The 15049-nt window shown below is 40.0% G+C and overlaps 1 protein-coding gene across 3 annotated transcripts in view; it reads left to right on the forward strand.

Moving 5' to 3' along the window:
• The window catches only part of RELN (reelin), a 490351-nt gene that overhangs the window by 419790 nt on the left and 55512 nt on the right, over positions 1 to 15049 (forward strand). For all 3 annotated transcript variants that reach the window (XM_078060039.1, XM_078060040.1, XM_036067465.2), the window contains exons 42-46: positions 3902 to 4122; positions 5921 to 6068; positions 8373 to 8631; positions 9496 to 9745; positions 13242 to 13410. In XM_078060039.1, the coding sequence (XP_077916165.1) occupies positions 3902 to 4122; positions 5921 to 6068; positions 8373 to 8631; positions 9496 to 9745; positions 13242 to 13410 (1047 nt within the window). The remainder of the gene's footprint in view (positions 1 to 3901; positions 4123 to 5920; positions 6069 to 8372; positions 8632 to 9495; positions 9746 to 13241; positions 13411 to 15049) is intronic.

Genomic DNA, 15049 nt, shown 5'->3' on the forward strand with positions numbered 1-15049 from the left:
AAATGAAATGAATAGTTCAAAAACTAAACCTAATAATGCAAGTGAACAAAGAGAGGAAGTCAACAAAGCAGGCTCCCTCAGAATTTGTCTTTTCTATCAGAAGAAAAAACTTGTTCTTTCAGGGTATGTCAAGAAAAGAAAGCACTAATATACTTTCAAGATGGAAATAGATTTACATTCCCAATGTGAAACTCAGCAAAATTGTAAGTCTTGAGTCTTCAAGCAAAACGACTAATACCTAGTACTTTTCCAAAAGGGTGAAAGTAAATTTTCACAAGTCTGCATTCTCTTTGAACATAAATCCATTTGCTTCTCATCATATCATCAGCATAATTTTTATAATTTGATTGCTAAGGACTTTAATATTTTGAGCTGTCAAGGATGTTATTTGTTAATTCTTGATGTTACACCAGGATATGATCCCAATGGAAAATCCAACTATTAAAAAAAAAAAAAAAAAAAGCATTACTAAGCAGAATGTCCTCACGGTTCTGTAGAAGACAGAGCTGACAATTCAGCCGGCACAACCAGAAAGTTGTTATTGCTGGGAGTGGGGAGGATTGTCTATAGAAGAATATGGCAGGGAGAAACAGCTCAGGAACAACTTTTTACCCAAAATCAATTGTACTATTTAAGATCCTATGTTGCAGGAAATATAAAGGGCTTACCAAAAAAGTGGAAAAACTTACTAGAAGCATACTGGGGAATTTCGTGGACCCCACTTAGAAAGTGTGAGGGACTCAGCAAAAGGAGTGTATGACCCTCATTTTTATCATGCTGACTTTAACATCACTCAGCAAACGACTACTCTCATGTGCTGGAACTCTTAACTCCACATTTCTAGAAGAGACAGTCTGAATCAATCAGCTATAGTCAGAAAGCTAAGCCATGCGACAGAAGCCTAGCTGCCCCAAATCCACACTTATGGGCAGTATAGGCAGAGAAAGGCCTGCGGGCCGATCACGCAGGCACCTAGGACCAAGATCGTGACCATTATGGTTATTGTTGAAAAGCTCCAAATTTTCTCTTTAATGGACCTCTCATTTCCTCCTATTGCTCGGCTAAGAATTGGATTAACGAGGAAACCACCCTAAAGACAGGGTGTAGGGCATGAATTTACATTGTTTTAACAACTGAGACTTCCTTCAGCACATTCCCACATGGAAACAGTCCTCTTTAAAGAAATATGGAATAAAGTCACAGGACAGTTGCTTCAGTTTCATGGAAACCACCTCACTTAGAATTGGTGATGTCCACGGGGCTGTGCTGACGCATAAGGGAATACAATTTGGAAATCTGAACGAGAGAAATCATAAGGCAATATAATTTGAACATTAGAAATGAATATATTTTCACCCGCTGCTATTGAGTGTCAGTTTAAAATATACCTCCTCCAATGATAAAGGTGCAGAACTTAGGCCATCGTGTTATTTGTACTCCGTGTCATTTTTATTTCTATAAAAAGAAAGGAAATCTGTCCAAGAGGCATGCCCACTCTCAGAATGGTATAAACCTACCCTCCAAACTGCCTTCAACCATTTCTGTGAAGAGAAGTATTGGCCTTAATAGTGTTGTCTGGTCCTTGTTTCAGGAAGAGAATTAGCACTCTTGTTAAAACCCACGCAGGCATGAATTGCTGGAAGGCAAAAGTTAAATTTCCTCCAACTCAGTGAATCATTGCTTGGTTTGTATTCAACATGGTCCATAGTGACAGTACAAGCCAGATGCTAAAAAATGTACACAACCCATGTGTAAATTACCCTTTTCCGTGCACTTGGTGGACACCAGATACCAAAAAAGCACATGAAATGTTTTCAGGTACAAAATGACCATGTTTGTCGATTCACATATGAAGCATGAAGTATTGAGCTTCCATTGAGTTTTATTCACATCACCTTTGTGTCCTTTTCCTCTAGGAGTCTTTCTGTCTGTAAAACTTCCTAATTGCTTTTGCTTTATACAGTTTCATAATGAGTCAACCAAAACCCCTGTCTAAAGAAAGCACCATTATGTGCTTGAAATTTTAAGTTTACATTTAAAAAACAGATCCTTTTGAATACCACTGGCTTGGGAGAACAGACGCTGACATTCACCAGGGAGTGGCAGTGAGAAATTTTCAAAATAAGGCTTCAGCAGAAGGGAAGCACAATAAAACCAGACCCTTCAGCCCATTTATCATAGTGCTTGCAGTTTCTGTGTCAAGGCAGGTGAACAATAATAAATATCCAACCAAGGTGGTTCATTTGTATTCAGAACATTTGAATAAATAAGGAGTTCAAAAAAATCCATGTAGGCTTTTGTTCAAAGGAAAACTCTAGCCATTTCCCTCAGCTCAGCAGTCTGGAAGTTCAAAGGGTAGAAAGTGCTTCTTGCCAAGACTAAACTCTGACAAGTATTTGAAAATAAAATGTAATTATGAACTGGCATTTTGGGAGCAGCTCAGTGTGGTTGGAGTCTTGAGATAAACAATGAAATTAGGGTTAAAATTATATGTGGGAACTTGACTCCATCTGCTTTACGATCTACTGAACTTTAGAAGCCTAATGAATACTTCCAAAATTGACTTCTAATTTCTGTTTCTCAAATTAAAAAATTATTCTGAATTTGGTTTCGATGATCACTGAATATGGGACACATTCATAGGGTACAAAGATGAGTGTGCATGCCATCTCTATCTCCATCCCCTCAAAAATAAATCTGTCTTCTTTGAATTTTGTGTCTAATAGAACATATTAAACTGTTTTTGAAATACTACCTAAATATGTAGATTATTTCCAAGAAGCTCTCATCAACAATATGATAGGACAATTTACTTGGAAATAAAATGAATTAATGGTTGTTGGGAGCTGGAACTAGGATGGTATGGGGAGTGACTGCTTAATAGACACAAGGTTTCCTTTTGGGGTGATGAAAATGTCTTGGAACTTGATGGAGATGGTTAGCTAAACACTGGGAATGTGCTGACTGCCACCCAGTTGTACTCTTTAAATGGCTAATGGTTGCTTTTATGTTATGCGAATTTTACCTCAATTTATGAAGAAAAAAATCAGTTACGCAGAGTGTAGATAGAATGGAGAAAGCGTCACCAAAGAAGTCACTGTTGAAAAAGGTGAGGGTCAGGTGGAATTTGACCTAGTGATAGGATTAGGAAGGGCTTACAGGAAACAGGAACGTAAATTGGCAAAATCCTGGAGATTGAGGAATGGAGTTTGTGTTCTCGAAATGTCAAATCGAGTTTTCTACTTCTTGAGTGTGGTGCAGAGGTAGTAACTGGCCGCTGTTCCTTGATCAGATGTCCTTACTTTGAAGCTGTGTTGTTCTATTGCTTTGATTTTATTTATTTTTTTATTATGTTAATCACCATACATTACATCATTAGTTTTTGATGTAGTGTTCCATGATTCATTGTTTGTGTATAACACCCAGGGCTCCATGCAGAACGTGCCCTCTTTAATACCCATCCCCAGGCTAACCCGTCCTCCCACCCCCTCCCCTCTAGAACCCTCAGTTAGTTTCTCAGAGTCCAGAGTCTCTCATGGTTCATCCTCCCCTCTGATTCCCCCCCCTTCATTTTTCCCTTCCTGCTATCTTCTTCTTTTTTTTTTAACATATAATGTATTATTTGTTTCAGGGGTACAGGTCTGTGATTCAACAGTCTTACACCATTCACAGCGCTCGCCATAGCCCATACCCTCCCCAATGTCTGTCACCCAGCCACCCCATCCCTCCCACCCACCCCTCCAGCAACCCTCAGTTTGTTTCCTGAGATCAAGAATTCCTCCTTTCAGTGAGGTCATATGACACGTGGACGGAACTGGAGGGCATTATGCTGAGCGAAATAAGTCAATCAGAGAAAGACATGTATTGCTTCGATTTTAAAAGACTTGTACCTCTTTTTCAGATCTGTGCGTTTCAGATGGTACCAAGGATTTTACCCCGCTGGCTCTCAGCCAGTGACGTGGGCCATCGATAATGTCTATATTGGTCCCCAGTGTGAAGAGATGTGTAATGGACATGGGGGTTGTATCAATGGAACCAAGTGTATATGTGATCCCGGCTACTCAGGTCCCACCTGTAAAATAAGCACCAAAAATCCTGATTTTCTCAAGGATGATTTTGAAGGTAATCTTTTAAAATAAGTTCTATGTAGCTTTGTGAAAGAAACTACATATTAAATGTAATTTGTCATATAGAAGTAATCATGAATTCCACTCTAACATTTCATTATTTATCCCTACAACTGCGACCACCCATTCCTTCATTTAGTTCTGAATTGTATAGGGTTCCGTGTTCAAAACAATGGTCAATGAGAATGAGAAAGGCCGTGATTGAGAAAACTAAAGCTGGTTTCACCACTTCTTCCATCACGTGGAATTGCTGATTAATGACCATTTTAGAAACCGTCTCTAGAGGGTTAATCTTGGGTAGAGGGAACAAGTTTCCAGAAATATAAATTCCTGTCGTCATTTATCATCAACTCATTGAGCAGCCTCTCATCACTTTCTGTACCTCAGTTTTATACCTAGAATCTAACATCATTATGTCTGACGATAATGTTGTAGAAAAATGTACTTGGATATGTTCTCTGATAAAACAATGGGAAAATATTCTCATAAAAGAAAAGTCTTAAACAAGTGTAACAGTATGTTAGGATGGTGGGATCAAACGATTTCTTTCTTTTTCCCAAGTTGTCTATAAAATTATTATAAGATATTTATGGTTTTAAGTACAATTTAATATTAGATTTAGGTATATCAATACAATGGGTGAGTATGATGCAGCCATACAAAGGAATGAAATACTGATTCATGCGACAACATGGATGAACCTTGAAAACATTCAGGCCAAGTGAAAGAAGTCAGACACAAAAGGCTATATATCATATGATTCTGTGAAACATCCAAAATAGGCAAATCCATAGAGACAGAAGGCAGATCAGCAGTTGCCAGGGGCTGGGGGGGGAGGGGGGGATGGGGAGTGACTGCTTAATGGGTATAAGGTTTCCCTCATGGGTGATGAAAAAGTTCTGGAACTAGGTAATGGTGACAGTTGCACAACATGAATGTGAATGTACTAAATGCCACCGAGTTGTTCACTTTAAAATGTTGAAAATGATCAATTTTGTGTTGTGTGCATTTTACCACAATCAAAAAAAAAAAAACCTAGATCTAAGATAAGTATCTGGAGAGATTTGTGAGCTGGTTTTGAGAAGACATTATTTAATTGAAAATATTAAATTACACTGTAACTTCTTCCATTAAAACTGTGTTTTTAAAAATACTTTGTAGGGGCGCCTGGGTGGCTCAGTCGTTAAGCGTCTGCCTTTGGCTCAGGTCATGATCCCAGGGTCCTGGGATCGAGCCCCGCATCGGGCTCCCTGCTCAGTGGGAAGCCTGCTTCTCCCTCTCCCACTCACACTGCTTGTGTTCCCTCTCTCGCTGTGTCTCTCTCTGTCAAATAAATAAATAAAATCTTTAAAAAATAAAAAAAATAAAAAATAAATAAAAATACTTTCTAATACCTGCCTGACACGGTCCTCAGAGTAGCGAAGACAATGAAGAGGCCAGTGGAAAAGCTGCATTACCCTCTCTTACTTTTGGCCTGAATCACTCTCTGCCTGCCAGTGTCATTTTTTTGTCGTGTAGGAGAGTTGAGAGGAAGGACCCATCTGGCTGGACCACAGCTACTCAGGAAAAGCCCCACCCCCCCTTCTGTCATGTGGCCCCTTAAATTATACAGCCAAGGTTAAACAATTCAGACAAGCTAAACTGTTGAAGAGACCTCTTCTCCCAAAATATGTGACTTCAGTGTTCATGACTTTGTATTTCAAAACTGCCTAAAGCGTTTAACCATATTCCTTTAAAAAAGAGTATGACTGTCTTTGGGGTCATAGGTAAATCACCTTTACCACTTTTTACAGGTCAGCTAGAATCTGATAGATTCTTATTAATGAGTGGTGGAAAGCCATCTCGGAAGTGTGGGATCCTTTCCAGTGGAAACAACCTCTTTTTCAATGAAGATGGCTTGCGCATGTTGATGACACGAGATCTGGATTTATCACATGCTAGGTAAACATTTTTAGATGCTGTCGAGAAACCACGTTGTGATGTACAGTAACAGAACGTAATCAAGTCAGAAAGAAGCAGACATCTCAAGGGCAAGGCCTTCCATTGGAAATGTTGAGCTTCTCTCTTATCTAAGACTCCGTAAAGACACAATTCATGTAATTTCCATCCTAAAACCGAGGGAGCTTTGTGAAATAAGCTAGATCAGAAATGAAACATAGCTAAACAGACAAAAGTTAATATCAAGATCGGTGATATTTACAAGATGGTGACTAGGAAATGACAATGTTTCACTTACTTTCACTTCAAGAAAATAATGTTGCATCTTTTTTATCCACCTTCTAGAGAATACTTTTCGGGAGCACTTGGACCATGTACAAAATTATCTACACCACGCTTAGTAGAAAGCTTAAATGAAATACAATATGTCCTCAAATCACCCACCATTAATTTTATATCCATTAGCAATTTAAGTTAAGAATATTTGAAGTGTAACCTTATTCTTTATAAGCATTTCTTTCCAATGATTTGCTCATGCTTTCTAGGCACTCACTTTCTGATCTGAGCACAGCCTCTCAGAAACAAACATTTAAACTGGCTCAGAGGATTATGTCCTGTCAAGATGTGTATCCCTTGATCATTTGACAAGCCAAAAACTTAGCCAGGAAAATAAAGAAGACAACTCAACATGTGTAAAATGGAACCCTGACCTATTTTTGCAAGTGAACAAAAAAGTCGTGTTTTTGTTTTTTAAAACATTCCCGAGTATCTTAAAATAGATCTTAACATATTTACCCTCCTCTTTCACCTAAATCTTTCATTTATTGAATTATAAATTTGACCATGCTTCATAAAAATACAATTCTGTGAGAGAATTTTACAGTGATAGAAAGCAAAATTTTATTTCTCGTCATCCTATTTTAATGCACATGGTTTAATTTGATGCTCTTTATTTCAGATTTATCATTGGCGTTTGAGTTCTCCAATTTAGAAATTATTGGGTTTTTCTAAATAATTCTGATGTGGATTTACCATAACTAAATTAATCTATAAGCATTTCCCAATACAAGTAGACAATAGGCCAAAAGGTTTTTTTTCTGTAAGTGGTTATTGTTTTTATAGATATCAACATCCACTAGGCACTAACTATGTATTTTTTTTTCATTAATCCAATGTTAAAAGCTCCATTATTTATCTCATCTCAGTAGCGTGCTGTGTAGGATTTGCATACATTGACCTCAAAATGCTCCATGTAAAATCCCAATTTTCTCGGGGTTATAAGATAAATGAATGCCTAGTTAATGGAGATGGGGGGAGGAGGAAGCCATGAAGAATGCATGGTTTTATATATGGAACTGATAACTTTTATTATAAGTCCCAATATGCTTCCTATGTTTAACATGCATACATAATTGGGCGTATGTGTTGGGTTACACATGAAATTTATTCTGCATTACCAGCTAGCACGGCGGCCAGACCAGGCACCAGCAGCTTGCCTGCCAAAGATAACATGTGAGCTAGTTTTCGTTGGCACCCCAGCTGGTCGCTGCCACTCCGTCCACCTCCCTGCCAGCTGGGAAGGCTGCCCCTGGCTGTCCGCCACACTTCTCGATGGCCAGTATCATCCATCCCAAACCCAGCAATAGTCAGAGGCTGGCACAGCCCACCCTCACCACCACCCCCATACTCGTGCTTCCCTGCCCCTGGCACAAAAGATGGAAAAGGGGCCCAGGCTTGACACACCTCTTCCAAAAGATCCCTGGCCTTTCACAAAGAGGAGCTACAACCTCTGCATTTAAATGTGTCTCCCCAGACCAGTAACAGGAGACTGAAAAACGACTGGTAAAACCAGAGGATGGATGATTTTGCCAATTAATGGCATAAACTACGTTCATAACATTCTTCCAGTTTCAGATACTAAGGATAAATTCATCTTAAATAGATAACAACACACACTCCCACACTTGGAGAGTCTTTGGAGCCCTCCCATCTTCTTATAGGATGGCCAGAGGGTACGGTGAGTGCTCAGCTCCCTCAGACTCACCTTTGTGGAGGGGGACAAAATATGAAGAGGGTACAGAGTTGCCTTTTTCCAGACTTCACATTTTATTAACTTCCTTACATTAAAAAGGAAAATCGGACTTTGAAATGATTGCTCTGGACATTCATTAAATCATCATATTCATTAAAGCCATGCATTCATCTCCCCCACCCATGACCCTGTGGGCTTGTCTTTTGTAAACAGTGTGAATTTGTCACTGAAGTAAAAAAAAAAAAAAAGTCTACAATAAATCTTCCTCATGTCAGATTTGTGCAGTTCTTCATGAGACTGGGATGTGGTAAAGGTGTCCCTGACCCCAGGAGCCAACCTGTGCTTCTCCAGTATTCGCTCAATGGCGGCCTGTCTTGGAGTCTCCTTCAAGAGTTTCTTTTCAGCAACTCCAGCAACGTGGGCAGGTACATCGCCCTGGAGATACCCTTGAAAGCCCGTTCTGCTTCTACTCGCCTCCGCTGGTGGCAGCCATCTGAAAACGGGCACTTCTACAGTCCCTGGGTTATCGACCAGGTCAGTCCATTCGAGATTAACTATTATAATTGTTGGCACTCGAGCTGCATGTGGCCTAGATCGCATTCAGGCCAGCCCCCTCGCTCAGTCGAGGAAGCCCGAGACCCACAATTGAATGACTTGCCCATGGGCACGCAGCTAGATTAGATATGCCATTTAGCTTCCTTTCATTTTCTTTTCCTTCAATTGCCTGAGCCTATAAAAACAAACGACACCACAGAAGGCCCAGGTCCTGCGCATAGAGAAATCTGCCATATGGGTAGAGGGACTTTATCAAGCGTGATGCAAGGTTATAATTCTCTGAAAAGGAAAATGTGCAAATTAGCATTGGTACCACATGCACTCGCTTCCAAATCCTCTTTCCTAGCCTTTGAGGAAGAAATAAATAAATCTTCCTAACGTCCTTATGGACAGTTCTAAAAGATCTTCATCCATAATAAAATGGGTGTCAAATAGAACTCAAAGAACCTGTTAACAAACGGTAGAATCCAGGTGAAGAATTGGAACTGAAATGCCTTAGGATACAACTGTCCTTAAATAGAAATTTCGCTTGGAAAATAATCACATGTAAGCCAAATTTTGCTTTCCCAGCTTGGGCGCATGTAGTTTCCAAAGGCGCAGTTTGGCCCATGAAGGCTGTGAATGGTTTTGTCAGTACTTCGATTTGTTTTCTGCCGCTTCTTGCCAGATGGGCGAGCAGACCACACAAACAAAAGCATTCTGAAAGGCCCCTGACGGGACGCTCGCCATGTGACGCACGTGTTGAGCGATCTGACAGAGAAACGCAAACAAACAAGAAGACCGAACTCTCTCCTATTTTGAAACCATATTGAAAATTCGTTTTCTTAAAAAAATGCCTTTCAGATTCTTATCGGAGGAAATATTTCTGGTAATACGGTCTTGGAGGACGATTTCACAAACCTGGATAGTAGGAAATGGCTGCTCCACCCGGGAGGCACCAAGATGCCCGTGTGCAGCTCCACTGGTGACGCCCTGGTCTTCATCGAGAAGGCCAGCACCCGCTACGTGGTCAGCACAGACGTTGCCGTGAATGAGGATTCGTTCCTGCAGATCGATTTCGCTGCCTCCTGCTCGGTCACGGACTCCTGCTATGGTAAGTACTCCCTCTCCAGGTAGAGGGAAGACGTGTGCAAATGGGCATGTGTGGCACCTCGGACAAGTCTGAGTATAAAACAGAAGTGCGCGTGAGTCAAACCATGATCGCGTTCTTGGAAATGGTGTGTATACATTAAGTTTTAGAAGTCTCTTTTTTAAAGCCTCGTAACGTGAGCTTATTTTTAAGTATAGGTACTTGAAGACTTCTTTACATATAAATAAAAATGCCTACTTTGTCTCTTTTTGAAAATTCAGATTTTTCTTTTACCATCAGATCTGCAGGATTAGGGACTCTCATCACATAGAGAAGGCCAGAGTCAGCAATAGGATTTACACATGAGTTTGTATGTACATGGGCTTTAATTCATAGAACTTTATATTAGTTCAGCTACTGTCTTCTTTCCATCACTCCAGGAATCATGAAATTTTGTTGTTCCCATTTTGTCTTATAGTTTTTGCCATTCTGGGTCATAGCATATTCTAGGTCACCCTCATTGTGACCAGTTTGCATCCTCTAGGTTGTACACACACACACTCATACTTACATATACCTTGCTCACGCGCATGTGCACACACGCACACACACACACACAGACACACCTATCTTAGGAGATATAAAGACTGACATCACTTCGTACTTGGACCCTTCACTGTAACTTGCAAGCCTGTCGGGATTCTGGGGGTCTTCTGGTCTTTAGCCACCCCATATCATTCTTCCTCTAAGAGATCCAGATGAGAATGTTCACAAGGACTTTGTCCTGTTTTAGATTCCAGGGGGCCAACATCTGACGAATTTGGTTACTTCCAAGGTCTTGCAAAATCCAGATTTTTCATATTTTCTTTACTTTGAACTTAAAGGACATATCTTAGGGGGGGTCCCAGAAATGCTCATGCTACCTCAGATTCAATCAGTCAACACTAAACTAGTCAACAGGAGTGGAACTTGGATAAGTATAAGGTACACATCTGTCTTCAATAGGTCTAGTTGAGGGGATACTTTTAAAAAGTTAGAGTCCAATAGGTGACTAAATCAAGTGCTCTATGGATTGGTACTGACGCAGAATGTAATGAAAGCTCAAAGGAGAATGAGATGACCAATGGATGGCCAATCCAGGATCTGGGGAAGATTTCACAAAGAAGCTTAGTCTCAAGTGGGCATTGATGATTGGAATGGATTTGAAGGGTGAATGGAGAAGAAAGGACATCCCAAGCTAGGCTAGCAGCATAAGCAAAGAAGCAGAGGTGGGGGTGCTCCTAGTCCATAGGGAAAACCATGAGCAGACCAGACTGAATAGGCAATATTTTCATCTAGTGGAGGAGAGTAGAATTCTGATTTTGAAAATAGAAAAGGACGTTAGGGTCCTAGATACCTGCTTCCTCAGTAGCATAGGAAGGTGATGAGAACCCAGGGAAGTAAGTTATGACCCAGTAGGCTTGTAGCAGCACCAGGACTGACACTCTGCTTTCATAAGCCCAGTCCTGTGTACTTTCTACTGCCGGCTGGTGCAACCTCTTGAGAAAGGTTGAACTGAATGATAAAATCAAAGAGGAAAGTGGATAAGCAGAGTTTGCAGCTAAGGAAGAAGAGCCTTAAAAGGCACATACAAGAATCTGTGCTTGACAAGGACGTGAATGAAGGGGCACAAGGGCAGAGGAGTGACATGGTCTGTTTTAGGGCGATTAGCCCAGGAGCTGATGAAGGTGGGTATGCCAATAAAGAAGCCTCAGTGGTCCTCTGTGTAGGAGGTGATGAAGTCCTCCCTGTGTGGCATGAAGAAAAATGGGATGGATACAATTGATATGAGACAACGCAGGCACAAAGGAAAGAAGCGGAAAAATCTCAAAACCAGGTGCCAGTTTGAACATTGAGAGTAAAAAAGAGAAGAGTAAAATTTCTAAAATAATTTCTAAACTCTGAACCTGGAAAACCAATGCAAAAGTATCTCCATTGATTGAATTTGATAGTTAAGAAGAGATGTATATTTATGAGGGAAAATGGTGAGTTTTTCTTTAGTTTGGGTGCAAGTAGCTTTAAGTGGAGATGCCCTTGAGTGAGGAGGATTTACAAGATAGAAAGCAGGAACTTTGTCTAAACGGTGCAGCACAATATGCCAACATCCGGTGTAATGCCAGGCTGAGTAAACATTTATTGAATGGAGGAAATTAATTGGAGACATAAAATTGGCAGATCTGGGCACAGGGATAATAGTTGAAGCCCAAGGAGTATACACAGAGAATAGAAGGCCAGAAATGGAGTTTGGAAGAATGCCCATAGCTGGGCTCGTTAGCACAGGAGTCAGAGGGAAAGGAAGACAGGAGATTCAGAATAATGTCCTCCAAAAGAAAAGAAAGTTTCAAGAATCAGGGAATAATCAATAATGTCTACCGCTGTAGGAAGGACAAAAACAATGAAGACTGAGCTGGACCACTGTATTTCACTAGGAAGTGTTGCTAGGAACCGTGCTGCAGTGAGTGGTCCCACGCTGGCTGCACATGACAATCACCTGGGAAGCGGCACAGCTCCCGACACCTTGGCTGTGCCCCAGAAGAGTGAAATCACAGTCCCTGGGGGTGGGACCCTGGTATTCGTGGTTTCTAAAGGTACCCAGGTGATTTCCAGGTGTGCAGCCAAGATTGAGAATCATGACCTTAGAGAGAGCAATTTAAGTAGGGAGATAGGGGCTCGAGCAGTTTATAGACTGAAGCAGGAAATAAGAAAGAATATAAAACTCAGGTTATAAGTTGGATTTTTCAGAAAAAAGAAACAGCTTTTCCTAGACCCACAGCCTGACTGCATGCTTTGGCACAAATTGCAAGGCCTCCGGCTACCTCCTTATACCGTTCTGATTCCCCAGTATATTCTATAACTCAACAGAGCAGGGTATGTGAGCACAAGGGATTTTGCCATTTCTAAGCAGTTTTACCTATAGCAAGAGCAAAATTGGCATTGTTGGTCAGGATCCCTGTGGAATGGTCAAGTTTTGAGGAAGTTGCTCAATTTTTTAAAAAGTAATCATTAAAATATATGGTTACTATGTTTGTACTTGCATGTTAACCATGAAATAAATAGACATAGTATAGTTATTATAGTACATATATATAATTTGTATAATTTCATAATATACTGCAACTATTAGATTAAACAATAAATATATATATAACTACCATTACTATTGCTTACGTGCATATGAACAATGGTTTTGTTATGATTGTTCTGAAAGTTTCTCAGTATAACAGAGTGATTCAGGAAAATTTATGTTTCACTTGATTCTAGCCCCTTAAAAGAAAAACTATCTTAATCTGGAAAGTGAAAAATAGTAACTAGTAATGTACAGAAGGAAAAATCTAACCAAGAAACATTTCAAAATAGGAAACACAAATACAGAGGAAAAATCAAATTGACATTTGAATTAAAACATAAGAAAACATAAGTAATTATGCTTCCTGGGTCTGCATACATGTATTTCTATTCAGAATAACATTTCCTGTTCCAGCTATTGAATTGGAATACTCGGTAGATCTTGGATTATCATGGCACCCATTGATAAGGGACTGTCTACCTACCAATGTTGAATGTAGCCGCTATCACCTGCAGCGGATCCTGGTGTCAGACACTTTCAACAAATGGACCAGAATCACTCTGCCCCTCCCTCCTTATACCAGGTATGGATGCTTCTGCATGTATTGAACCCCAATTTGATATTATTTGGCATGTTGGATTTTAGGACAACAAGTTTAAATGAGATACATGCACTTTTGTTACTTGTTGATGGTATTGCCAGGCACGAATTACTAAGCAAAACAAGGGCACCTGGCTTGCTCAGTTGGTAGAGCCTGGGACTCTTGCTATCAGGGTTGTGACTTTGAGCCCCACATTAGGCATAGAGTTTACTTTAAAAAAAATAAGCAAAATAGGGGGTGCCTGGCTGGCTCAGTCAGTGGAGCATGCGACTCTAGATCTTGGGATCATGAGTTCAAGCCCCACATTGGGCATAGAGCTTACTTTAAAAAAAAAAAAAAGGAAAAGAAAAAAGCAGGGCACCTAGCTGGCTTGGTTGGAAGAACATGCAACTCTTGATCTCAGGGTCGTGAGTTTGAGCCCCACGTTAGGTGTAGAGATTACTTAAATAAATAATTTTAAAATTTATTTTCTTAAAAAAAAAACACTTAAAAAAAGCGAAGTAGAAACCAGTTTTTGTGGTGACATCGTTCTGTGTTTTCCCAAAAGCCAGGCCTATACTGACTTCCATTTAACTGATATTTTGAAAAAATGGCATCTGTAAGAAAACAGTGGCTGAATCAGCGAGAATCGCCAACTTGATTCACTTAAATTTAAAACAGGCACGTTGGATACAGAGCAGATTTAAATGGAGTCTGCTTTCTGTTCAGTCAGACTACTGTAGATATAACAGTGAGCAGTGTCATATCAAATAGATATAGCAAATAAATGTGTATTAGAATTATTGTCTGCTTTTGAAATTTTATTTTCAAGAGTATCTTGAAAATTATCACCTGGAGCATTCTTTTTATATGAAAAACAATGATGAATGCATCATGCATTGTGCCTATAAGAAATGACGGTGGCTTCATAAAATTCCCTGGTAAATGCTTTATTTGAGTAAAACAGAGAATTCACCTTGCCTAGTGGATAACGACCCTCTCTCTTCTCACTAAGTAGGTGCTAATCATAGGGAAGCTTTAAAATCTTGATAGGAATTCCTGTTCCCTCCAAAAAACAAAATGGCAATCAGTTGTTGCCATTAAGAGAGAAGCAAAGCAACCAGTTCAACCATGTGGAACAGGAGTTATAGTTTGGGCTCGTTATTGTTCTCTCGCCTCCCCACAAATGAAGAATGAATAAATCTTCCTAGCAAATGACCATAAAATTCAGCTGTTCATCTAGGACGTAACTTTTCTTGGGGTTATCATAAATGGGCTGGTTTCAGTCGCTCACAGCCTAGGGCTTATCTACAATTGCTGGCTCAGAGGTGCGAGGACTATATGAACTGTCAGCAGAGTTGCCCAGTTTAAATGAGATACGTGAGATTCTGTTGCTTGTTAGAGGTATTGCCATGCATGAATTATTAAGGCGATCTTAATAAAGTGAAGTAGAAAAAAAAAAAACTCCATTAAGGCAGTAGTCTTCTACGGCTTTATGAATTCTGTGAATTATTACCCAGCTAGTTGGTAGCATTTTGCAAATAAATGACATTCTAAGATTGATTCCAGCAAGTCATTATACCCTTGAGTCTTGTACTCAAGAAAGGTAATTATTCTCCATCTTTTAACCTATCTTTTAATT

Source organism: Halichoerus grypus, chromosome 12 (assembly GCF_964656455.1).
Source record: "Halichoerus grypus chromosome 12, mHalGry1.hap1.1, whole genome shotgun sequence".
In the NCBI taxonomy this organism is placed as follows: domain Eukaryota; kingdom Metazoa; phylum Chordata; class Mammalia; order Carnivora; family Phocidae; genus Halichoerus; species Halichoerus grypus.